General features: G+C 37.5%; 1 protein-coding gene across 17 annotated transcripts in view; it reads right to left on the reverse strand.

Annotated features, from left to right (window-relative positions):
* Nucleotides 1-27,137, reverse strand: part of IQSEC1 (IQ motif and Sec7 domain ArfGEF 1) — a 298,864-nt gene that overhangs the window by 60,241 nt on the left and 211,486 nt on the right. The window contains exon 1 of one of the 17 annotated variants that reach the window (XM_034437830.3): nucleotides 16,409-17,072. The exons of 15 other annotated variants lie outside the window; for them this stretch is intronic. In XM_034437830.3, the coding sequence (XP_034293721.1) occupies nucleotides 16,409-16,473 (65 nt within the window). In that variant the 5' untranslated portion in view covers nucleotides 16,474-17,072. Of the gene's footprint in view, nucleotides 1-16,408; nucleotides 17,073-27,137 lie in introns of those variants that run through there. One more of the 17 variants, XM_034437856.3, reaches the window with a different exon arrangement.

Here is a 27,137-nt window from a genome sequence, read left to right on the forward strand (position 1 = left end):
ATCACTAGTTCATTTGTTGCACCAGTGTACCACAAGAGGGCAAACTAACTTCACACCGGCTGGCCTGTAGCCTTCTCAAATGAAGTCGACTCATCCCAGTCTTCCCTCCATAAATTATTTTAACCAACACATCATCATAAGATGTCATAAATATCTATTGGGCTTGTTTCTTCTCTGAATTAACCTACATGCATTGCACAACGACAACTAGGGGAAGATAAACTGAATAGTAAAACTCTTTAGATTAAAGGTGTTCAGGTCAGATACTATCAATATTTAGTTAAGCACATACTAAATGTTTGTTCTGGCATATATATGCCTGCAATGATGATGCAGAAGTAATACAGTGCTAAAGCTAAGTTTTACTTTTAACATTATAGACGCCATAGAACATATAAACTTGACAGAACATTCCAGAAGATTCAGAGCAGTTTTCCTTTCTCTTCAAAATATCCTATTGTTTCTAAATTTCACTTTTTGAAATAGATTCAAGACCTCTTTCCTATTACTGTATCTTATTTTCTTATATCATGAAAAATAATAAAATATCAATAGTTAGCAGTGGAACATATTTGAAGAAACAGAACATGTAGCTGTTACTGTATTTAGAAGATTATAAACTGAATTTGGGGGAAAAGTATCAAAAAACTGTCAGTCAGGGGGCAGTTTAAGGTTTTTACTTTACTGGAACTCATTTAGATACATAAAGCTATTATTGTTAGTATTAGATCTTATGTAGTTTTAACCTTACTACTGGGAATTGAACTCCTTACACAGTGTATTTAGCTTTATAAGCTACAATGTCCTGGTTGTCAAAGATCTGATAAAATGCCAATTTTGGGGACCAAATCCTATAGCAAGCATACAAATAATAAGATTACAAAGGAAGATAGTTTGTTGAAGGAAAAATTCATAAAGGGGATCTCATGAAGGACTTCCTGAAAAGTAATAAGTGAAAAACTTAATATTTAATGGTATGTACTTTCAAAGGTTTTATTTTCTTTATTTCTATATGATACTTCAGGACATAATTTAAACCAATACTCTCTTTGCAATATATTATAAGACTTCATAATATATTCCAAAGTTTTCATTGCTGGAATTCTATTTTAAAAACTGGAAATGATGTGTGCTTATTGTGCTGATTTTGCTATATACATTCACCATGATTTATTAAGGACACAGTAACATAAATGAAATAACCACATAATATTCTGATCAACAACTGAGGAAATTAGTTCAGATACAGATAATTTCTTATTATCTTACTCAGCATTATCTAGAATTTAGCTTATTGGGTATTATAACAAATCTTAGCATAAAAAGTAACACTGCAATCACTATTTAAGTTATCATCAGAATGTTAAAGAAATTTCTGCATGAATTATTCTGGATGGCTAGCCTCATAGAAAAAACTCCAGGGGTTATTCTTCTTAACTATTTTGAATAAATTTGAGGAAATATTTGAGTGTGTGGTAAGACCTAAATAAACAGTGAAAATATTCAAACAAAATATTGCTTTAAAGCAGCGATTTTATCCATTAACTATTCTGTTTGTGGGTATTTAGTTCAGAGTTCATAGGATGACTACATATGTTTGCTATGTTTCACCAAAAACACTTGTCAGCAAAAAGAAAGCCTGTTTTTCTTAGAAATCCAAAAGTCTAACTGTGCCAAAACCAAAGAAAGGAAATCTTCAAAGCCACAAAATAATAGAGCTGCGTATCAACTAGTTTTTTTTTAAATAAAATTGTTTAAAGATAGATCTCAACAAAATGCAGTATTTCAAGGAGATGAAATGGTAAGAAAATCAAAGGTTGCCAGATAGGTTTATGCTAATTTATAATTGGAAGTACATATAGTTGTGCAAACTAGTTGCACAGGAATTGCTTTCTAAGATCAAAGACAAGGATTCCAGTGCAGAATACCCATATGTAGATTGCAAATCACTTTTCAGCTACATGCTATGTACATGCTATGCACAGATTTCACATGAGCATCTCTGAGAATGACATGGACTTACAATATCTAAATAAATAGGAAAACAAATAAATATAAGCCTCAGGCAACAACTACTCAACAGAAAGTACAAGGATAAAAGTAAATTGTTTATTTATTTATTAATTTTATTTCTATACCGCTCTTCTCCCAAAGGACTCAGGGCGGTGTACAGCCTAATTAAAAATACAAAGACAGACAAAATTTAAAAATAATTAAAATTATTAAATAATAGGCCCAATTTATAAAACCCCAAATTTAAAATCCCATTTAAAACCAATTAAAATCTTTACATTGATAGCCCAGCTGGCGGAACAACATGGTTTTGAGGGCACAGCAAAACACACGGAGATCAGAGATTTTACGAATTTCTGGGGGCAGATCATTCCAAAGGGCAGGGGCTCCCACAGAGAAGGCCCTCCCCCTGGGTGTCGCCAGCTGACATAATTTGGCCAATGGCACCCTGAGGAGACCCTCACTGTGGGAGCGAACTGGCCGGTGGGAGGCTACTGGTGGCAGAAGACGGTCTCGAAGGTATCCAGGTCCAATGTCATGGAGTGCTTTAAAGGTGGTAACCAACACCTTGAATCGCACCCGGAAGACCACTGGGAGCCAGTGCAGCTCGTGCAGGAGGGGTGTCACGTGGGCACAATGAGTTGCGCCCATAACCACCCGCGCAGCCGCATTCTGGACCAGTTGGAGCCTCCGGGTGCTTTTCAAGGGGAGCCCCATGTAGGGAGCATTGCAGTAGTCCAGTCGGGAGGTGATAAGGGCGTGAGTGACTGTGCGCAAGGTGTCGCGGTCCAGAAAGGGCCGCAACTGGTGGATCAGGCGAACTTGATAAAAAGCCCCCCTGGCCATGGCCATCATATGTTCTTCTAAAGACAGCCATACGTCCAGGAGGACGCCCAGATTGCGGGCCCTCTCTGTGGGGGGTAAAGACTCACCCAATAGTCAGTGATGGCACCAGCTGACTATATTGCAACGCCGGGAACCATAGCCACTCAGTCTTGGAAGGGTTGAGTCTGAGCCTATTTCTCCCCATCCAGACCTGCACGGCCTCCAGGCAGCGAGACATCACATCAAGGGCATTGTTGGGGTGGTCTGGGGTGGAGATGTACAGCTGAGTATCATCAGCATACAGATGGACTCTCGCCCCAAAACCACGGATCTCACCCAGCGGCTTCACATAAATGTTGAACAGAAGGGGCGAGAGGACCGACCCCTGCGGCACTCCCCATGCAAGGCGCCTTGAAGTTGACCTCTGCCCCCGTCAACACGAACTGCGAGCGGTCGGAGAGGAAGGAGGAGAACCACCGCAAAACAGTTCCCCCTATTCCTAACCCCCTCAACCGCTGCAGCATGATACCATGGTCGATGGTATCAAAAGCCGCTGAGAGATCTAACAGGACCAGGACATAGGAGCAACCCCTGTCCCAAGCCCTCCAGTTAATTGGAACCCTCCAATTGTTAATTGGACTATAAGGGACATAGGATAGTATGCCTAGTAGTGTTAGCCTAAACATTCCCTTCCAAACACCCTCTTCCTATACTTTTTTTCACTGTTTAGCTGCCACAACTCTTAAGTTTAAGTATTAATAATATCATCTAAAAATAATTTTGTTTGCATTACACTAAGATTCCAGGTGAATTAGCAAGCTTAATTAAAATTCTGTTTTCAGCCCATGAAATCCTACTGTTGTTTAATGGACCGTTTCAAACTAAACACTGGAACAATTTAAAAGAAAAATAAAGTTCAGAGTTGCTCAATAATTTTTAAACACCATGGAAAGGTTCAGTAGCTCCAAGACTCTCAGCATGATGTTAATGACAAAGTGAACTGATAAAGTGACCCTCACTGGTAAGGTTGAGATAAAACCTAGGGACATCATGATTTTCATTCTTTTTAAACTGTATCTCCAATATTATGTCTATACCCATTTCCTTGAAAATATTCACAGAGAAATTGATGGCATCTATTTCCAAGGAGATAGATACAGTATTGAGTTTTTAGTTTTGATATTTACATGTTTCAACAATAAAGTCACTATATTGCTTTACATAACCTAGATTTTTCCTCATATTTTTTTCTCTCTCTTCTTTACCTCATCAGAAAATGAAGTCTAGCAAGGAAGCTATTACTGTGCTAGTACATGGGAAACACTCAGAATATTCATGGGCTAACACAATTTAATAATATTTAGCATGTAAAAGCAAAAACATTCAAATTATTTCTAGATGTAAATTTTTGTCTTCAAGAGCTTATTTATATTTTACAAGATAGAAATCTACCGTTCTGTGTATAACACCTTGCGATATTAGATTAATTCATACAAAATTTGAACTCAATTTGAAAGTAGCTTTGGTATACCATAGCATTCATAATGGCACCGATTTATTGGAAATGAATCCTGCTCACTTCCAAACCCAGAAAAAGTTGGGCAAGTGTTGCCACCTGGTATGATCATTTTCTCTGGTAACACTTTGAATTGCTTTTCTCATCATTAGGATGCTGTTGCCTCATCACAAGTAACCATTTTTCTCCTGTCTTTTGCACAAAGCTTAGTTTGCAATGTATCTAAGCAGCGGCCTAGTACTTTGAAGCCACTTGTCTCTGGTCAAAGAGGATGGGAATAAAGATTATTCTTGTCAACTACACACTTGCTTACTTTGCATAAAAGTAATGAAAAGGCACCTGGGAAGAACTACAAGGGTCTGCATATATAGTCAAGAAAAGTCTGGTCTACTTTCCTTCATCCTTGTTAATATAAAAAACAACCAGGGTTCAAGCTTCTGTGAAGAACACCTGCTATCTTTCTGGCTTCACTGCTGGAACTGGCTTTTAAACAGAAACAGAATAATGTCTCTGTGGTTGTTTGGCCTCATTTTTTTTTCAGCAAAAGGTCCAAGAAATGCATTGAACATGTATTGAAAATGTCTGTATATGATGGGAAAGTTTCCTAATTTTATGTATGGGAGGGAGAGAATGGGGGTGAGAAAATGTTTGTGCCAAGTCTCTGTCTCTGTCTCTGTCACACATACAGAGTAAATTTCTCTAAAAAAGGGATAAAAATGGTTTCTTTGGATGCTAGAAGACAATAAGCTGCATGCACACCTGGAATAGCACTTGCTTCAGTAGAAGAATCCTTTCTCTCTTCCACGCCAACATTATTTCCACTTGATTGCTTATGTGCTCCCGTTCTCTGCTGAGAGATCTAGACATGAGAGGCAACTTTGGATATCATCCTCAATAATAAAATATTCAATTTAGATTTTTTTGGGAGGCAAATAATAAAGTTCCTGCTCTGTGGCAGCCTCTTCATATTTTTACACTACAGTCATTTAGTGTCCTTCAGAGAAGCCTTTACTGTAAGCATCGATTAAATTTCATGAAAGCTTTGTGTGTTAAGGTAATGTTAAACAATGTAATTATCCAAGATATAAATCAAATCAAGCTGATAAAATCTGCTACTTGATTTATTCTGGAAGTATTTTCTCCATTGCTATTTGAAAGAACTGCTCATTAAGAGATAGAACAAACAGCCGGGAACAATTTTGACCAAATTGTATTCACTTTTCAAATAATATTCAAATAATATTCAAATATTCAAATAATCCGGGGCTTCGATAGAAAGAGCATCCTCCTGCTCGACATCCACTCGAGAAGTAGAAGCGCCAGACCGAACAGAGACTGCCCTGCTGGCGGGTCGAAATTGAGACGCCAATGACTGCTGCACTGCAGCCGCGATGAGCTGTTGGATTTGATCTGGAGACAAAAAATTGTTTTGATGTGCCGCACTGGATCCTGTTTCAACAGGAGGAGGTGCAGAGGCCAGGTCAGACTAATTCAACAATGAAGATGGAGGCGGAAAGGACTCCACTGGAAGCTGATGAGGCGGAGCAGTGGGAGAACCCCAGAGATCGGACGTCTGAATAACCGCAGGGCAATCCTGAAGGGAAAGTTGGTCCACCTGTGCCCCAGATTCAGAAGTGGTAGCTGCATGTGGAGAAACTGCAGTCGTCTCCTTGATAGACATATGGTGGCCTCTAGCTTTAGCACAAATCTTTTGTAGTATTTTATCCCGGCGAGCTTCCGCATGGGAGGGCAGTGAATGGGATGATGACTTGTGGCAGGGCTAGGAAGGGTCCGCACCCACTGGCCTAGCGGAGGAGCCAGAATTGATATCTTGTCTAGTAGGGGAAGCCCCTTGATAAGGAGGCTTTCAGAACACCCCGCCTTGTGACCATGCTTCAACTTGTGGGAAGCTTTGGGCATGATCGATGATTAGTGAGAATAGCCCAGCTAATGACAATGGCAGATATCGCCAGGTGTCAGAGGTTCGCAAGTGGTAAACAGCCCTTAGGAGGCACAGGCCAAAGCCTGGAGACCTCTACACAGTACTACCTTACAAGGGTAGTGCGGCTCAGCCAGCGAAGGCAAGCAATTGGGAGCGCAAAAGCTCCACTTTTTAAATCCAATGACGTTCCCTGAGTTGAAAACAGGCAAAGTTGGCAGCACAAAGGGTGGAGGCGAGCAAGCAAGGGAGCGCAAATAAGCTCCACTCAGCAAAATGATGCACCCTGTGTTGCAAAGAACAGAAACAGTGGCTCTCCAATGGAGGCAAACGCAAAAGTGCTTGCTAAAAGAGAGAGGGGGTGCGAAGCTCCACCAATAATAACCTCCTCTCCGGAGGAGCGGCTGTGCTGTGAATGAGGCATGAAGCCCCGCCAAACGCCGAATAGCTAGGTCCACTCAATGTCACATCAGACAGCCCGGCAATGACGCTGTGAGGGAAAGGGCTGGAGCTGCTAAAATCGCTGGCCCATTTTTGCGCCAAAACCTCCTGAGGCGCTCGGAGCATCACAACAGTCGGCAAGCCGTTCAAACAAGATCTGGGTGCTCCACAAGTGACAGCCGGGAGCGTGAGGCTCCACCAGGCAGCTCAGCAAGTGATCAGTCAAGCCGCTAGCTGGGACGAAATCAAGAGGCAGATAACGAGTACACGAGGCGTCGAGGAAAACAAAATGGCTACCGGGACAGGAGAGCACGAACTCCACGAACGGCAATTTAGCCTCCGAGGCACTGGAGCGGCCCGCAGCCTCTTTCACGGGAGTGCGAAGCTCCACAAGTCCCCAAAACTCTTACAGCCAACTGAAAGGGAACATGGGTCCCAGGACAGAGGGAAGAGGTTCCCCCCAGCCAAACCAGTTACTGGGTTTTAAAGTCCTTACTGTGAGGAATAAATGAAATCGAAGTCCAAAGAAATCCAAGTCACAATCCGGGTCAAAACCAATAACACCAAACAATTATTTGCTGTCAGAATAGACAAAAAGCCAAGAAAAATAGAGAGAAATAGCAAGAGGAACAGTCCCACATGCCTGTCCAGGCTGACAGACTGAGCCAAAAGCTGGGTTTGCCCAGTAACAAGGGCAGGACTTAGCAACTTTGACAGGCTCAGTCTATCAACCTGAACAGACGAGCACACCCCTTCCTGGCTGCTGTCTCCACCCACAATGGAGAATAACCAAGAAACAGGTTCTTGCATACACTCAGCGTCTCTGACCCAGACTGAGACATGCAGCAGAACTTATGAAAAGCAAGTAGGGCAGCGGCCATTCTGATCTCCAAAGGAAGCATGTTCCATAGGGTGTACAGACTGTACAGCAGGAAGGACCCATCAACTGGAATTCCTTATTAACTGGACCCAAAGCATGCCCGTTTTAAAAAGTTAATGTCATAGTCATGAATGTTTTCAAAAACTGAACCTTCTTCTAAAACTGTATAAAATTACATAAAGTTAATAGTTCAATCTGCTAGCCAAGGCTTCTTAAACTATTCAAATGAACAATTTGATGAATAGCATTCCACCTTGGAACACTTCACAGGGTCAGCAAAGAAAAGCTTTTTCACAGTACGTTTTAGAAACAGCAGCTTGCTCTAGTCTTTATCTTTCACACTTTTTTTTATTATTATTAAATCTATATGCTGCACATCTCATTATCCAAAGTGATTCTGGCCAGCAGAGGTATCAAAGATATCTAGAATTTTCAAATATCAGTGCCAGGGATTCCTAAACTTTTTATCATCACAGCTCCCCTAAAAATCCAAAAACTGAAACAAGCACAAATGAACAGAGAAAACAATAAAAGGAAACCTCGGGAAACATGGATTTATTGTAGCAAAAAAACGAAAAGGTTCTTCACATTTTCCTGGGACTCAGATTTCCCTTAACAGTTTGGGAAACCCTGGCATAGGGATTAAGGATTTTGAACTAGGGCTGCAGAGACATATATTCATATTCCTGATATTGATGCTTGCTATTCCTAGCATTTAAACCAATACCATAACTTACTTTACAACACAGTGCAAGCTACTGAGAATCAAAACCTGAAAACCATGGTTAGAATCCCATTCTGTTTCTCTGTATTCTGCATCTGGACCAAACTAGTGTATGCCAGAATAATTCAGGAAAGGTAGTTTTTAATTAAAGGTAGTTTAATTAGATTCCAGCACAAGTGATTGTTAGTCCACTTGTGAGTAGACCATTAAGAAGCTGCAGTGTTTCATTGTAAGATTTCATTCCACATTGTAGGCATAAAGACAGATGTCTGCACACAAAAATTTCTCCTGGGACAATCTAAAATTAAATATGCCGATTGCTCTTTTGTTAGAAGCTATTGCTGCTATTCCACTGAAACTGATATCTTGCTATTTCACAATCATGATCTTCTCTACCCCCTCTCCCATGTTATGATAGCATAGTTACAGAAACATACTGTATTAAACAAAATTATTTTGTGGACTTCAATAACATTGAAAGGATATGTTGTAAATATGAATGCTACAATAATTTTCAGTAAAATGCCAAAAGGTAGTTCAGTTTTATAAACAAACTCTATACATGAAACATATAAATATTTCCTTGTGTGAATCTGATTAAGAATTAAAATACTTAACTTTTATAGAAAGAGATGTCAAATCTTGAGCAACAACAGATGTTCTGGAACAATATAAATAGTAGGGACTTCCAGAAAATCTCCTAGTGTAATTTACTTAAATTCAAGATTTCTACTAACTGAATCACTGTACAGTTTATGGCTGTTTTGTCTTGCGATATTCCTCTGCATGTGTTTTGCCCTTGTGACTCAACTGTACAATCATCACAAGTTTATCTGTTACGGTTATACTTTTGGACACATTTTAACACAACTTCCATATATTTATCTAAGACTGCGATTACCCATCTTTACTCAGGTCAGACACTCAAGTGATTTCTTGAAATATTTAGATACGATACATGAATGTGAAACTTAATGTAGCGAAGATCAAGATAACTGGGTTTTTAGGGAATATACAGTGAACAATTACAAGTTATAAATAAATGGTGTTGAGATAAACTAGATTTAGCAATATTTCCTTTTGTTTTACGTATTTTATACATTTAATCTCTTTGGCTTGTAACTTTTTTGTACTTTGCATAATGTTGCTTATGTTGAAAAGATAAGCCTGACAGGTATGCATGTAAAATTTAAGTGACTTCTTAACAAACTGATGGCAAATAAATTCAAACTTGTACTCATGTTTATCAAACCATGGGGATGAAGGACAAAGCTCAACAGGTGACTGCTCTTAGAATCAATAAGAGAATAATTAGCTTGGACAAGTTATTTAAAAGTTTATTTTATACAAACAGGACAGCAGAAGAAAATAATCCTTCATTTATAAACATAAAGAAATAGCTTAAGTAACTCTTCAAAGCCAATTCTAAATATTCTATTCCTAATTTAGAGAAGGTCTATGTAAGTGATTGTTAAAGCTGGCACCATATTTATGGCATATAATCAATCAGAATTGAAAAAGATGAAGAGAAGATAAACAGCATTTTACATTTCATTTATTAAACACAAATGGAAAAGTGGGGCAGAGTTTGGGTGGCTATGTAGCCTAAGGCTGGTTGCTGGGGAAATTAGAGAGCAAGGAAGAGAATGTTTTAAGAAAAAGTGCAAGAAACAGAACAGTATATTATAACTGAAACAAACATTGGATGGGACTATATTGGTGTTCAAGTCTAACTTTCTGACCAGTTGAGAAATTTGTCTTAAAAGAATAAATCAAAACTTGAAGTGCAGTAATTCCTGCCATTCCCTTCTCCTGCTTGTATCTCCCCCACCAACAGCTGTGTGTATATACTTTACTCTTCTTTCAGGACTATACTCAATGGTATTTCATGAGATGAAATGTAATCCAGAAAAGCATATGTGATAATATATTGGCGAGTCCTTAAAGTGTATCAAGACCTTTCATTTTTATAACTTCTTTATTTTACATTTTCTTTTTGATGAAACTATTTGAAGCTCTATATTCACTAATAATGAAGTGTTTTTAATAATGAAGGAAAGATAATTTTAAAACTGTTTTTGTTCTCCATAAAAACATATTTTTTAAAAAAAAATACTGCAAAAATCCTTTTAGAGTAACTTATAAGACAACGTATCAGTTAGTAAAGCCAGCTTGCTTAAGATGAGTGTTGAAAAAATATACAGTTCAGAAAACCCTGGTTGCATTTGGTTTCATATACTAGTCAACAAATTAATATGAAGAGCAGACTGAACCAGACATATATTATCTTCAATTTCTGTATATTAATCTGACCTTTTTCCTGTGAATATATTGATGTATCACTAATCCAATTCTAAAACCCTAAATAAAATAAGCAGGATAGCAACATATTATTTGTCATATTTGGTCCTGAATTCATAGTCACACACGTTCTTTACAGATCATTTAGTAAGACAGTGAACTGGAGAAGTAAAGAAGAGATAATCCTAAAGAGGGAAGCAATGACAAACTTAGATATAATCACAAAGATATTTCTTTGATAACAAGGATCAGAATAGTTAAAACAGTGATTGCTCCAGTGATAACATGCAATTGTTAAAGTTAGACACTCAGAAATAGGTAAAGCAGATCAATGCCTTCAAATTAGGTGTTGGATACTGTTACTAATAGTACCATGGACTACAAGAATATCCAATCAATTACATGCCCAAATAGATTGATTGTTCTCCTGTGGCAATGATCAATAGGCAGAAACTCACATATTTAGGGTATGTACTAAAAGTGAATAGTGATTTTTAAAACATAATTAATAATAAGATTAAAGTGCTTGTTCTTTGAAGGCCTATAAGTTATTATCAAAGAGAGGTCGAAACACTAAACAATTGCTCATATAGTCACCAAGAATCAAGCCCAACTCTATAATACCCAATTAATTGTAAGCTTATTACAATAATCAAGCACCACTCTCTATATAAGTATTAAACCAAATCTCAGCAACTGTAGCTGAAGCAGCTATAGCTGTTGTAGCCCTCCAAAACCAAAATACTTACCTTCTAGCTAGGTAAATATAATGGGAATCCAACTGAATCCACTACCTTCGTCCTTCAAAATGAATTATACATTTCTTAAGACCCAAGGATTTTCTTATCAATTGATATAAATGGCATTTATAATTGGTCTAAGAATAGAGGAAACTGCAAAACAGACAAGAACTTGTTCTATTTGGACAATTATGCTAATTCTATGACTGGCCTGAGGGTGATTCAGTCAAGCAAGTTCACCAACTGTGAACTCTGTTACCTTTTACATGGTAAGTACCTGATGCAGGAATATACTTCTGAGCTCCTGTTGTTAGCTCTGTATGTGGCTAAATCTTTCAAGATGAAAAAAAAGTCTTAATTGGACAATTTAAAGAGGATCAATCATATGAAATATGAGACAAACTAATTCACCAGGGCACTCCAGAACTTCTTTTGTATTAATCCATGTCTTATTGGGTATTCATAGAAAATCAAGGAACTATGGCAGAGTGTAGGTAGAAGGGAAAATACCATCATTCTCTCTGAGATTGAAAGGCAACAAGCTGTGCTATCTACCCAAGAAAAGATTGTATAATCTAGACCAGTGATGGCTAACCTTTTTGCCATCACGTGCCAGGAGAGGGGGGGAGGGTCGCGCGTGCACGTGCCCGCGCGCATGTGTGCGCAACCCCCTCCCCCCCGCTCCTGGCACATGATGGCCTGGTAGGCCCATTTTTCTTTCTTACCTGGTTCCAATCCTCTCTGTGTATCTGGGAACGGCGAAAACAGCCTTTCCCACTCCCTTGGAGGCCCTACGGAGGCTGAAAAAGCCCATTTCCCAATTCCCGGTGGGACAGGAAGTGACATTTTTTGCTATCCCCAGCCTCCAGAACCTTCTAGGAGTCTCTAGGAGCCTCTCTAGGAGTCTCTAGGAGTCTCTGGAGGAAAAAAGTCACTTCCTGTCCCACCGGAGTGGGGAAATGGGCCCTTTAGCCTCCATAGGGCCTCCAAGGAAGTGGGAAAGGCTGTTTTCGCCATTCCCAGATACACAGAGAGGATCTGGAGCCAGGTAAGAAAAAAAAATGGGCCTTCCCCCCCCCAGGCCCTCCAGAGGCAGGAAACAGCCTGTTTCCCTACTTCTGGTGGGCCCAGAAGGCCCGAAAATCAGCTGGCCGGCGTGCGCATGCGCCCCAGAGCTGAGCTGGCATGCCCACTAATATGGCTCTGTGTGCCACCTATGACACGTGTGCCATAGGTTCGCCATCACGGATCTAGACCAAGGCTGTCAAACTCCTGGCCTGCAGGCCAGATGCGTCACATGCTGGCCACGCTGAAGCACGTTTTAGCAAAGGGGAAAAAAAGTCCTGATATGTCACATGATGCTGCCGTGATGACATGAGTTTGACACCCCTGATTTAGATAATATGACAACGCCACATATATTGTCCTGTTAAGATTCTTCCTTCTGAAGCATCAAATGTCATACTTGTATAATATGCAATTGAAAATTTCTGCAGAAAGCATACATTTTTATCAAATTGTCTCTTACACAAGAATCTCCACAGACATTTAGCTATGCACTTTGGGATGAACACCCTCAAATGGTGCAGGAGTATGAATGGATTTCCAGAAAAATTGTAAACTATAGGAACCCTTTCAACAGTTCCAAAAAGGCTTCACACCCATTTGCACTACTCAGGTGATCTTGAGAACACAGACAAACCTCCAAGTGGCCTCAATGACTCTGTAAAAGAATGCAAATGACCAGCTGTCTGCAAATATACTGTAATGGCTTGGGAGAACAGTCATTTTTTCAATTAATTTTTGAACATCATTAGTGAGAACTGTACAGAAACTGGTGGGTTTCTGTTCCAGGGATAGGAGCTGCAACAGAGAAGGCAAACTTCTAGGAAAACAGTAGATAATATTGTTTTATCAAAGGGATTTGAAGGGCTCTCACTCTGTCCCATTTCATTGGCCAGGCAGAAATAATTGGGGATACATTGTCTCTCCAACAGTGAAGCCTTATGCCATGAAGGGCTTTACAGGTCAAGTGATTGCACCTGGAAACAACTGATAACCAATCATGAAGCAGCTATGTCACAAGGGCATATCCTGGCATGCCTATCACTACCTGTGTAACTGCATTCTGAACTATCTGTAGCTTCCACATGGAAGATAGTTCATGTAGAGTGAAATACAGTAGTCCATTTGTGAAATAACTAGGGCATGAGCGAAGGGTCTCGTGTCTGAAGGGCCTCTCAATCCAGAAATGGGCACAAGTTGGTGCACTAGATGAATCTGTGTGAAGGCTCCCTTAGTCACAGTTGTTGTCCACTTTTCAAACAGTAGCCGTTAAGTCCAAAATGACCTCCAGATTGCACATCATTCTTGATTGGGGAAGTGCAACTTCATCCAAGATTAAGGACAGGAGGTCTCCAGAATTGGGAGGCTCAAATATCTGCAGCCACTCAACTTGACAGGATTGAGCCATATATGTTGCTTTCCATCTAGATCTGCACAGCCTCAAAGACTAGGATTAGAGATCTCACCACTATTACTTGGTCAATGTAGGGTCATGATATACAAATGAATATCATCAGCACAGTCAGATAATACCTGACCCCAAATCAATGATAATCATATGCAGTCATTTCATGTGGATGTTAAATAAAAACAGTGACCATGCTGAGTCGTGAATCACCAACAAAGGAAGGACTACATGCTCTATCCTCTCCTGTCAGCAAATAAAGATGATTTCTAAAATGTAATCTCCAATATGCAACAGGCAAGTTCATGATTCACAGTATCCATGGAGGGCATAAACTCCTCCATTACCCCAGACTCATTCTTGCCTGATAGATAGTAGACTTCATATCTCTAAAGCCAGCTGAGACATGGAATGCAGCAGTTCAAGCAAGAATGATACTGTAGAGTACATAAGACAGTACAGGGAAAGCAATCCCAGCTGTTTTCTGGACCCCATATTGAACCAGAAGGCCTCACAGAGCCTCTGAGAACTTTCAATGACTCATGGATGATAATAGACCTCTCCCTCCAACAGTCTTCATGCTAGGTTAGCAACCTAATCCATAATTTTTCTCATACAGTACCAATTTAGACATGAAGAATTAACATAATGCATTTGGAATCAGAGCATTTATTCTTTTCACTGGGCTATATCAAAGAGTATTTAAGTTAACTTATTTGGAATGAAAAGTTTTCAAACTCAGCTCAAAGGGAAAGCAGCAATCTCTCGTTTCCCCTGCCCTAGAAGAAAACCCAGTAAGAGATTAGATAAGTCACTAAATTGATCTTCCACAGAGCAATTTAGGAAGCTGTTTTTATTTCCTCTTCCATACAGATCAGTAAGATCATTTATTATTTGGACATTATCTCCTTTTGCTTCTTAGGTGAAGAATGGCACCCATCATTCATTCAATCTTTAGATAGGGAAAAGCTGAGTAACTGTAGGCAGTCACTTGCTGGAAAGCAGCAGTCATCCCTTCTCAAAATTGCTTTTTGTGAACTTACTTCCAGAGCTAAGTAGGAAGTGTGCAAGTCAGCAAAATAAGCAACATCTACAGAGCAGTGCAGAACTTTGTATTTGATTTGTGCCCACTTCCAAGTGTGCCAAGAGCATGAGCACAATACCTATTTGCCACTCTTTAAAACAGCTATGTCTTTTTCTGGGTTCACACAATTGTCCTCTGCGACTGCTATATAATCTCAGAAAATACAAAATTGCTTTAAAAAACCACAGGCAGATGCTATGTTCATGTTATCATACACTCCTGAAACATCTTTATGAAACTTAGTCCAAAACACTACAATGCTTATATATTCCTTCTCTTTGAAAATGCAGCATATAGTCTTGTTAACAGAAGCATCAGGCACTTTATCCTCTCATTATTTGCTCAGCAGAATTCTCCTTTTGAGTAGCCCAATTCTGAATTTCAAGTCCTCTCTACTGTGCTTTTTTCTTCAAAATAAACACAACAGTATTAAACATCCTTTTTTCAAATAGGTGGTTAATACCATAAAGAGTAGCTTTTCCTAAAGATCCTATTCCAAATTCTAAGTGCTTATATAGCTGTAACTCCAACTGGTTTCAACATTTACTGCATTTCGGATTGTGGCTTTTGAAATGCAGTGATTTGCATTTACATTCAGGATGTCACATTTTTGTGTTTTTTTTTAAATAATGAAAATGAATAAAGAAGGTTCTGTGTTCAAGTAAATTGGAGAAGGTGATAATATAACTGCAATTATGTACAAAGATAAGTTGCAGCCCTTGCCATATTGAAACAATAGTATCGCTGTAGAGTTAAATAACTTTTGCCTCCATGTTCAAATGACTAAACCATACATCTTAATCCTGAAGGATGGATGCAAATGCCGTACTGTTGTTTTTGAAACCAAACAAGTGTACTACTGAATATAAAAGTATCCTAACTGATAGGATATAAATGGATAAAAAGCTACACTTGCTTATTATACTCAAGATACCTTTACAAAACATTTAAAACGGATTATTTAACATTATAAAATATATAATATTCTGAAATAAATTCTCGCCTGGATACAATTCTGCCTAAAAAGATAAGAGCCACTATGTATTCTATGTGTGCTTACACATTTTCTGTCTATGTGTAGGTAGTTTGATGTCAATAAAGAGTTGTCATTTATACATTATTATTTGTGCTATTTCTTATATTTGTTAGAAAATATTTCTTCCAAGAATGCTGTAATTGTTACAGTATATAAATAAAAAAAGCAACAGTCAGTGAGACCAAACACTGAAACCCTTTGTGTCACTGGAATAGTATTTAGATGTGCAGCTGATCATTTTCTTAACCACACTGCCTCAGTCTCTCTCTTTCTCTCCCTCTCTCTCCACTAATCACACAAAACCATCGTTCAGGACTAAACAAAGCTGTTCTGAAATTTGCAACTGAAATACAAGGAAAAAAAAAAATCCTTCCCCTCCAGACTGGTCGTTTGGCTTTACGAAAACCCATGCTGTTTCTAATAGGCGGTAATGGCTTACCAGCTGTCAAGCTCCAGCTCCAGCAATGACTGAGTCCTCTCCGAATTACAGTGCAAGCACCACATGGCTGCAGAGAAGAAGTAAGGAGGACCCCCCCAAGTTTATAGCATATTTTCCTCCCCCCACCCCCGGGCTCGCCCACCACTTTCGCCTTGCCCTGAGAGTGCAGAAAGAGTAACTAGAGGACGCACCAAGAAGCGCCCTGCTAAGTCTCCAGAGCGAGTGCTGAGCTAGGGGAGGGGGGGAGGGAGGGAGAGGGGGAGGGGGTCCGGAAAGGCACGAGCACTCGGAGGTCCACCCTTTTCCAGCCACAGCGCGCGCGCCTGTGCACGCGCATGCCCTCACTCAGTTACCTTCTCACACATCCATCCATTCCGCCAACCGCGCGAGCTGGGAATACCAATGGCAGAGATTGAGGAGGGGGCCTATTTTATGAGGCAGAGATTGATTTTCGGAGCAAATGCCGAGGCCAGTAGGGAGACCAAAAAAAGAGAGAGAGAGAGAGAGAGGGCGGTAGTCACCCCAGGAATAGAACATTGTCGGGGTGAAGAAAAAAAAAGCGCAAGCTTTCCTCGTCCTCTCTGGGCATTGCAGGCATGTGACTTCGAAGAGGAGGAGAATGCACAAGCAGCGACAGCCCCCGCCTCCTCCTCTTCCCACTCATACTTTTCTCCCTGCTTCTTTTCACGTGACGGAAAGAGCGGAGGCTATTAATAGTGACATTCAGACTTCTTCGCTATTCAGCAGCTTCGGCGACCCTAGTAGCGGCTGTTTCCTCGGGCGCGCGCGCACACACACACAATTTCGCTTTGGTAGCAACAACTGTTTGTGTTGGCTTGAAACGGCTTGGAGCTATTTTGAAAAAGAGATCGTTCCCCTTTTTTTTCCTTCCTTCCCTTTCTTTCAGTTCTCTTTTCTAATGCGATAAAACTGTACGTTTCATAACGACATTTTGGGCGCATAATTGTCCTCCAAAGTTAATTAAAACTCAAAATAAAAAGACTACAGAACGCTTGTTAACTGCAAACTGATTACCCTAACTATGTCCTACTGGAATAGATTTTGGGTTTTAGCAGCTCTAATTCCACTTAAGCAGAGATGAATGAGTAAGATGAATGTATGGTTTTGAAAAATGAGGTATGTAGAAGCTTTTTCTTTACCCCGCCATATAGCTTCTGAGCAGCCTTCAGAAATCTGATTCTGCAGGCTCCAGAAATGCTAAACTGCAAGTCCCAGAATTCCCCCCATGCATATTTTGACTGAGAAATATAGGAATTATAATCCAACATTTCTGGAGGGCAGAACGCTGTTCCAAAGCTATCAGATGGAGTCCAAAGCCATATTAGTTTTTGGGGAGATGATTTACAATTATGATTTGGAATGGATTTCAAATTAATTTGGCTCATACACTTCCTTACAGAGAAAATTTACTGTTACAGCATGCTTAAAATCTCCCATGAAGGTAATTCCACTCTGTTCATCTATTATTGGCCAGTAAAGACATCAGGAATCATGAGACTATGTCATAAACATTGTCACAAAATACTTATGCTGAAAGTGTATCAAACTATAAGATATCAATTTTCCTGAAGATAAATTATTGAGATAACTCCCTGAAACATTTTCTTCATCTCCACTGGAAACTCAGTGTATCTAGAGCTTCTTGGGGGCTCAGAGCCATTCTATGAATAAATGTTACAGAAGGCTGGGATGTGAGTTTGCTTTATTTCAATGAAAAAAGTATTTTTTTTTAAAAAAAAACATAATCCCATGGGTATAAACTTTTAAGTGCCAAAAGAAGTTGCTGATGCCTCTAATCTTCTTAATATTTATAATAGCTTTTTTGTACTTCGAACCCATTTGCTTATACAAAACAAATTTATTAAGCATACATTTAACTTTCCAGTCCTTCATTCAGTATTATTCAGTATCCCTCATTATAACCTGGACTCTCATATTGTTTTTCCTATGCACATATGCCAGTTTCTTGATAACTTTAACCTATAGTGCCTAAAATTAGACATGGTTAAGGAAAACATGCATTGTTGTTTATACTACACTAACTCCGGGACAGAATTCTGTAGCATCCCACATATATGTATCTCCAAATTGATGAATCATTATGTTTTTTGGAGGGGGGAGGGTTTGAAGTGTCCTGGTCCATCAACAAATATAAATCCAATTAACAGTGACACCATTAGCCCATATTTTACCATATGTTTAGTAAGAATATGCAGGAAACTTGTTGAAGCCAAGCCATAATTGACTTAAAACCACAATTCTAACTCTACTGTAGGGTTGGGAAAGCTGGCGACAAATGCACTATAGAAGGACATACTTGCCTTTTGTTGTCACTTTGCAGAAAAGTTAAGTAACCGTCTCAAATAATATTGACTTAATATTATTTGACTTAATATTAAAGTCACCCTTTACTTTAAAAAGTTTATTTGGATTTTATTATACCAATTACATTTCATACAACCGCTCAATGTTTTATGAGCACCTCCTTTCCTTCTTTCATAGTTTTATGTCATTTATTGGATACCAGTAGAGGCAGTGATGAATTGGCATAAATATAATACAAAAGATGCTATAAAAAGCTAGTGGATACCTGAGGAGGAAAAACATGCCACAAAAAATAGGCATGAAAATTTGATAGTTACTTCCTCTAAATAATTAACATTATAATATAACAAACTATAATTTATTAAGTCTTATTAAGTATGATGAAGAGACTATTAGTCTTGCCTGTCTATGTCACACATCATGATTCCTATTTACCACCCTGGAAAAGTAACTCTTATGCTAGGTTGAGAAAAGATGTGATTCTGAATCATGACAAAATTTACCATGTCATTTGAAAGTCTGCCCATCACAGTAGAAAACAGATCAACATGTCTTCTAAATCTTTATTTGTATGTTATCAATGAAGGTCATTCAAAATGCAATGCAACAATCCTTACAGTTTGAAGTTATTTTGAAATAAACTAAAATAATGTATATATTTTACACAATCTTTTCATTTTTAATTTTAATATTGCTTTAACTCATTTTAATTGCTTAAAATAAATTTGTTCAATTAAGTTTTTATTTAGACTATTCTTTTAGAAGTATATCCATGACCTCAAAAAATCACTTCTGAATTTGTCGCTTTAGAATTTGTTTTGAATAATAACCCAGATTTATTTATTTATTTGATTTTTATAGCCACCCATCTCAACTAGTCACTCTAGGTACCATACATCATAAGACATGAAAATCTTCTCAAGATAAATCAATAGCTTAGTAGGCGTTTTAGTCCACTATCCAGGTATACATCAGAAATGATTTCATTCATCCTTGCTCTAAGATGTAAATCATGGTTTTCAAACTGTAATGGATTTACGTAACACATGAAGCCAAAACCATACACATATGTGAAGTTGCATCAGTATTGGATTAGTATGGGCACCCTCGAGTTCAAGTCTACCCTCGGCCATGCAAACCAATTAAAATTGTTCCCACAATCTATTGGATCTCTTAGCTATTATATTTCTGAAGCAAAGCAAACAGCTGCATTATGAAAGGAGATTTCTATTAAATATTCTATACTTATTTCTATTTTTACCAAATACGGAGACAAAAAGTTTTATCTATCTTTTGCTAAGCAGTGCTGCGTGCATTGCATGTGTATGTTTGCTGTATTTTTTTAACCAAGTCATCTAACACTGATTTCTCTTTATGCTTTAAGTGTAAAGCATCTCCATGCTTTGTAAATGCTTTTTGTTCATGATACAAACTACCCTTAGGCAAGAACTTCATTGGCTAATTGGGAGAATAGTTAGGAATAAATTAGATTCTTCTGAAGCTTGTCCCTCTATGTTTTGATATGCAGCACAAGTAATTCCAATTTGGGACTGAATACCAGATCGGAAGTTAAGCATGTGATGTGATTGTTATAGTATTTTAGGGTGAGATGCTACCACTCCATGCTTCTACTAATTAAAATAATTGCTAAAGCAAAACAGAAACAGGTATGCTTGCTGATATAGATATAATGAATGTAATTCACTCTGAAGTATAATATTACATGGTTATTTTTCCTGAAATTCACACCACACTGAGCACTATGGCAATACTCCAAAGAATTTCATTTGATTTATCATAGAGCTTCTACATAGATAAGACAAATTTGACTCCGTCTGACTTTGCTATTATATGATAAATGGACTGATCAATATATGACACAACTACAGCTATTTTTTAAAGAAAAAAAATCCCCCACTTGGATTATTCAATTACCTACATTTTTAAAAGTACTTATTCCAATGTTTAAATTTAGTTAGTGGTTTTATAAACAAACGTTTTTCAGCATGAAACCATGGCTTTTGTTCATATGCTGCTGAAATGTAGCTCAGGCCAAATGCCTTATTTGTAGCTTTGACGCGTATTCTATTATGGGAAAAACTGTCATTCTTATTACTATATTGATTTTTTGTTATCAAGGGATGCAGTGGATACCTTAGATCTCTGAAAGGAGTAAAACTTCCATTTTTACCAATAGCACACACACAAAAAATGTTCTAATTATTTCATCTTCAGCTACTCCAGGAAGCCTGCAAATAAGATGCAACGGGAAATGGACTGTAGTTTCTAATACTGCATTGCACATTACCCAGATTATAATGAGTAAAGTGTTCCATAGGTTTCTGTTCAATTTGATTCATTCAGAAAGTATTTCCAAGATAGTTCTTTTTGTGATATGTGTACCAAAACAGTATATTTAATCATATGCAGATTTTGATAAAATCAATATTTCAAACACACACACCATGTATAGAGAGATTCATTCATTCATTCATTCATTCATTCATTCAATCAATCAATCAATCAATCAATCAATCAATCAATCAATCATTCATAGGATTTTATAAGATTTGAGTACTAAGAATTTCTAAAGGAAAACTATATTATATGTAACAAAACAACTCACAGATCCTGAACTGGATTAAAAAAACATAAATGCATAATTGGGCAGGCTGGCAACAGTTGAACTCTGCTCTCTTCTTTTGATAGCTTCTACATCTTCCCAAGATTCATATATAAGCTAACATTTTAAAAATAAGACAGAGAAGAATAATGTGTATGTGTATAGAGTAATTTTTTTCCTCTGTAAATCTCAAGATACCTCAAAAACAATCAAAGCTGCATTTTGTTAAATCTCACGTGGACATCTGATAACTAGAATACCCAATAATTTCAAGCAGTGTATCAAAATTGCAATCCATACATGTAGTCTTCAATTTACATCCACAACTGGGACTGGAATTCTGTTGTTAAACAAAGTGGTTGTTAAGTGAGTTTTGTCCAATTCTATGACCTTTTTGCTACCATCATTAGATGAATCAAATGATTATTAAGTGAGTCATGCAGTCATTCAGGCTTCCTCCATTGACTCTGCTTGTCAGAAGCCCCCTGGGAAGGTCACAAGTGGAGATTTATGTATTATATATTTATTAAACAAATATATATGGCTTCCAAAATTACACATAGTGACTCTGGATGATTTCCATATTAAAAATTTCCAATATAGAAAACCATATGACCTCAGGATGTTGCAACTAATGTAAACATATGCTGGCTGCTATGTTCCTGAATTTTGATTATGTGACTGTAGGGATGCTGCAATGGTTGTAACTATGAGAATCAATTGTAAGTAAGTATAGAGTGTGGTAGCTCATATGGTTAGGATGCTGGATTGAAGGTTAATGAGCTTATGTTCAAGACCTGAGTGCCGTTGCGTAGAGGAGTGAGCTCCTGTCATTTGCTCCAGCTCCTTGATGGGGACATGAAAGGAGCCCCTATTGGCATGTCTTGGGCAATGGTGATATCATCAGCTAATCCTTTCAATCTGGACATGGTGCCTCTGACATGAATGGGACGGGAGGGGCAGTGATGGGTTGCTCCCAGTTTGGTCCGGTTCTATAGAACCGGTAGTAAAACCGGTGGGAGGCTCTGCCCACCCGGCACAACGTCATCCTGGGTGATCTGCGCACGCGTGCTCCCGCTGTGAACCGGTAGTAAAGGTAAGTGGAACCCACCCCTGGGGAGGGGGGTATTGTAAGTTATTTTTTTCAGTGCCATCATAACTTTGAATAGTCATTAAACGAATGCTCATAAGCCATGGACTACTTGCACCTAGTTTGATTTAAGGATGCCACAATCAATAAGGCTTAATGAAAAATGTATGCATTTAGATTTGCCAGTCCATGAAAATTACTATATTTGATACAGTCTAGGCAAAGTTAAATCCATACACATTTCATTGATTTCAAGGGCTTAATATACTAAAGATTTAATAGATTTACACTAACACAGCACACAAAGCTTGTAGTCAGATTTAAATTAATTTACTTCATTACTATTAGCAGAATCAAATCAATCCAATCATGTTGGGAAAGTAAAAAAACCTGTCCTTTTAAAAAAGAAATCCTTCCTTCCTTAGCCATCCACCATATTAGTAAAAATGGAACCAACACTAATGTATGATTATGATACTGACAATCACTGAAAGTGCACTGTCCTTTTCCAAGCATAAATTATCCCACCAAGACAGTTCACATTCCAACTCTAATTCTTATTTGGAACTATATAATGAAAATCAATGTAATCCAAGACTAGGCTGGAATTGACCACTAGAAAATTCTAAACACCCCTACTGTCCACGAATCTATTCTCACACAAAGAATTTCAATTTCCTTATCTATGTATTAATAAAGCAGCTCATGCCAGCTTCTTTAAATGCAATAAAACCATGGATAAGGACATAGTTCGCATAAATGGAAAGCAACCTGACAAAACTTCTGAATGAGATAAAGAATAGAAATTGCATCTTTTCCCCCTCTGCTTATCACAATGCAGCAAGCATTTTAATTAGGTACCAATAATATAATAATCTGCTGTTGAATCTTCCTGGCTATTGTGCACGCCATGTGGCATCTGCCAAAGCTGTAATGAACTCAGGAAAACTACAATCAACCATGGACAGCTACACTTCCATTCAGAAATGAGCATTCAATCAAGTAATAAGCTCTGTGGGTAGGCAACACTGATCTGCTGGTGTTATTGTTTTCCTTTCTATCTGCAGAATTGACACTAAAAAGAAATGTGTTGGGTATCTTCATCTGTTCATTGCATGACTCAAAACTTTTGTTGTGAATACTACATTCTCTGTGCTCTCTCTTGTTAAGGTCATATTTGAGTTCCGATAGAAGAGAATATTTGCAGATCAGGAGTTGAACTGTGGGGTCCTTGGGGCTTTCTGAGTGCTGGTTTTCCTTGGTGATTTTTCTGCAGATGTTTCATCTTCAGGTATCATCATCAGCGTACAGAAAAAGGACCCCTCATTTTGAGTTCCCCCAAACAAGTATGAAATAAGCCCTTTTCTATTCATGACCCTTGGGAAATAAATTACATTCTTTCAAAGTGATATAATTAATTAAAAAGACAAAGAATAGATTAATTCTCTCTGCCAGATTAACCCAGAGCCAAAATTATATGAACGTATTGTATCTTCTTTTAGAATTCGTCTCAACCTGGAAGCAATGTTTTCTATGTAGTTATCAAACAACCTTAATATTATTCTAAACACTGCTTTTTTATGTTGCTTATGGAATCATTAATAAAATGAGGCTATAGTAATGTAAATTATTTTTAAGTGACATTTCTATTATTTTCTGTAATATGTTTCCTAAATTATATGGAAAATAAAAATGTCTATTTTGACATTTTGCCAGTTCAAATATTTTCAACTGTTTAGTTCTGAATTACTGTTAATGAAGATTAGTAATGACTGTTGATCTAGATGACATGTAACACAAACTGTAATTACAAGTTGCATTGATTGCATTCTGGCTAGGTAGTGTCATCAACACAATGAACATGAACTTCAAGTTCAGAGACAGAGAGGGCAGGAAGTCCAGCATGCTATAGTCCATGTAGATGTGAAGAATTGGACACGATTTAGTGACTGAACAACAACAACTGTATGAAATTAAGAATGTGCTGATTTGTAATAATTTCATGTTATGTTTCAATTAATAATAATAATGAGGGAATCAGAGATGAGTTTGGAAGAAACTTGTCAACATTCTAAATCTTGTGACCCAGGAGAAAATATTAGGTTTCAAGAGTGAATTGGTGGAAAAATTCAACAGTGAATTAGAGTGGTGATTTGTTAGTTGCTGATGAAAAGAGCTATGCGTTTTGAATACAAAGGACTAGGTGTAAACCTATCTATATGTACATTTGCAAAATGGGATGTACTGAAAGCATAATTGGTCTGACTGAAATATTAGAGAACTAATGGAAGATGCAAGAATAATGAAAGGATCTATGGGACAGACTGTTATTTGGCAATGTAAAGTGTGAAGATAATAATACAGTTCAATACAATCTTGACATGTTAAAGATGCAGCATGAAAATAACAGAATGAACTGCAATACAAACAAAGATAAAGTACTTCATTTAAGAAATTAAATCAAATGAACAGCTCGGGATATCTAGCTTTGTAATAGAAGCAAAAGAGTGGTTATTTAAAAGACTACTGCAGTTTTAAGTTGCATCAACAGATGTATAATTTTCAATCATATGAAATAAATGTTCACTTTATTCTGCGTTCATCAGACCTGACTTCATGTACTGTTCAGTGCTGGACACATTTCAAGAAGGATTCAGCTGAACTGTAACAAGTTTGATAAAAACAGGATGGAAGTAAGAATTAGAATCTGTCAAGGACTTGGAGTAGTGCTTTTTAACTTGTTTGTAAATTATCTTGACTTAGGGATGTGATGCAAGATGGCCAAATTTGTTTATGATATAAAATGTTCAGGATAATAAAAATAAGAGATAATTTGGCATGACTAAAGGTGCTGGATTAGAAGTGGGGAAACTGCAAATTGCCTTAGACATGTAAGTCAGCTGGATGATTCTGAATCAGACCCTCTCTTTCAGCCATAGGAAGAAGGTATTGGAAGGGCATTTTTGAGAAATGTTGCCAAGAAAACTATTTATATCTATGATCACTAACAGTCAAGATTCATTTAAAGGACTCTAACAATAGCAGCAATCTAAAGTGAAGAGCACCAGAATATTCTTTTTAAATTGGATGAAAGGCCAAGCAAACTGGAGTTCAGTTTAAGTAAGTGTAAGTATAAACTGATGCACATTGGCCAATTTCCCCACTCTCTTATCTTTACATATAGATTGATTGGTTCTGAACTACTTGAAGCTAAAAAAAGGTATGTATGTCATACTGCATGGCTTATGTACATGAAAATAAATATGCAGTACCTGAAGAAGAAAAACTAATGTAAGATTATTAGAAAAGATATTGAAATAAAAGTTCAATATTGTAATGACCCATATACAATCTATGGCATCTCCACTAGAATACTGTGTACACTTCTTGTTATCATATTTGAAAATAGATATAACAGAACTAGGGAAAACAGAGAAGAGTGCAGCCAAAATAGGTGCTCAAATACAGTATTTTATTGTAAGAAAAAGCTGGAAAGTTTGAAGCTCTTTTTTCGTTTTTGCCTCTCTGGTACTTTGACTAACTGGAACATAGAAAACTATAGAAGCATAGTTATTTGGTTAATATTTAAATAAAGAAACTCTGATCATAAGTAAGTAAAACCATACTTCACATCTGTTAATAACAATAGAACAGTTGAATGGATGGGCATGATAATTCCTATCTTATTACATGAAATAAACTGACTTTGGTTTGATAAATTTTCCTAAAAGTCTTTTTAAGGCAATAAGAATTTCACATAATGATTTTAGTAACTGCATTTAAAATGACTTGCCTCACTGCTTTTGCTTAAATACATCTTTGGAATTACATCAATGCTTTGGAAAATAACATAAAGATAATAGAAATGGAAATTGCATGCTTTTATGATTGCATAGAAATTGATGGCACCCATCTACATGAATTATACAAAGTTTCTGAGTTTGTGAGTTTGATCAAGAAAAAAATTACATTTCTTACTTGAACAAACATCAAACACAAATGCACATTCATGTGTATACACGTAGTTTTGTTTAATGCTATGATGATCCATTTTGTGTTTTTATTTTTATATAAATAAATATAACAATATATTTCATATTAATATTTTATTATTATATCTACTTTTCTGCTAGAATTTCCCCAAGTGCAAGTAGTCCTCGACTTACAACAATTCATTTAGTGACCATTCAAAGTTCCAACAGCACTGAAAAAAGTGACTTATGACCGTTTTTCACAGTTATGACCCTGCAGCATCCCCATGATCATGTGATCAATATTCAGATGCTTAGCAACTGGTTTATATTTATGATAGTTGCAGTGTCCCAAGGGCATATGATTGCACAATTATATTTATTGAGATGAATGTACACCTGAAGTTACTCTATAGAAAGGATAGCACTTTTAAATTATGAATACTATTTGTAATATCCTGCAGGGTTAAAGTAAATGAAGATAATGAAATAGCTGCAAGTGAAACTACTGTTATTCTTGATAATAGATGTTGTACATTTCCTCTCATTATTGTCTTCTATTTTATTAAACTGCTAGCTATGGCTTCAAAAAGACCTGATTAAAGATATTTAAATACCCTTTGGGAACTGATATGACCAGTGTTTCTCAGTCATGGTCACTTGAAGATGTGTGGATTTCAACTCCCATAATTTCTCATA

The sequence above is a fragment of the Pantherophis guttatus genome, chromosome 2 (genome assembly GCF_059756535.1).
Source record: "Pantherophis guttatus breed Tessera chromosome 2, ASM5975653v1, whole genome shotgun sequence".
Lineage (NCBI taxonomy): Eukaryota > Metazoa > Chordata > Lepidosauria > Squamata > Colubridae > Pantherophis > Pantherophis guttatus.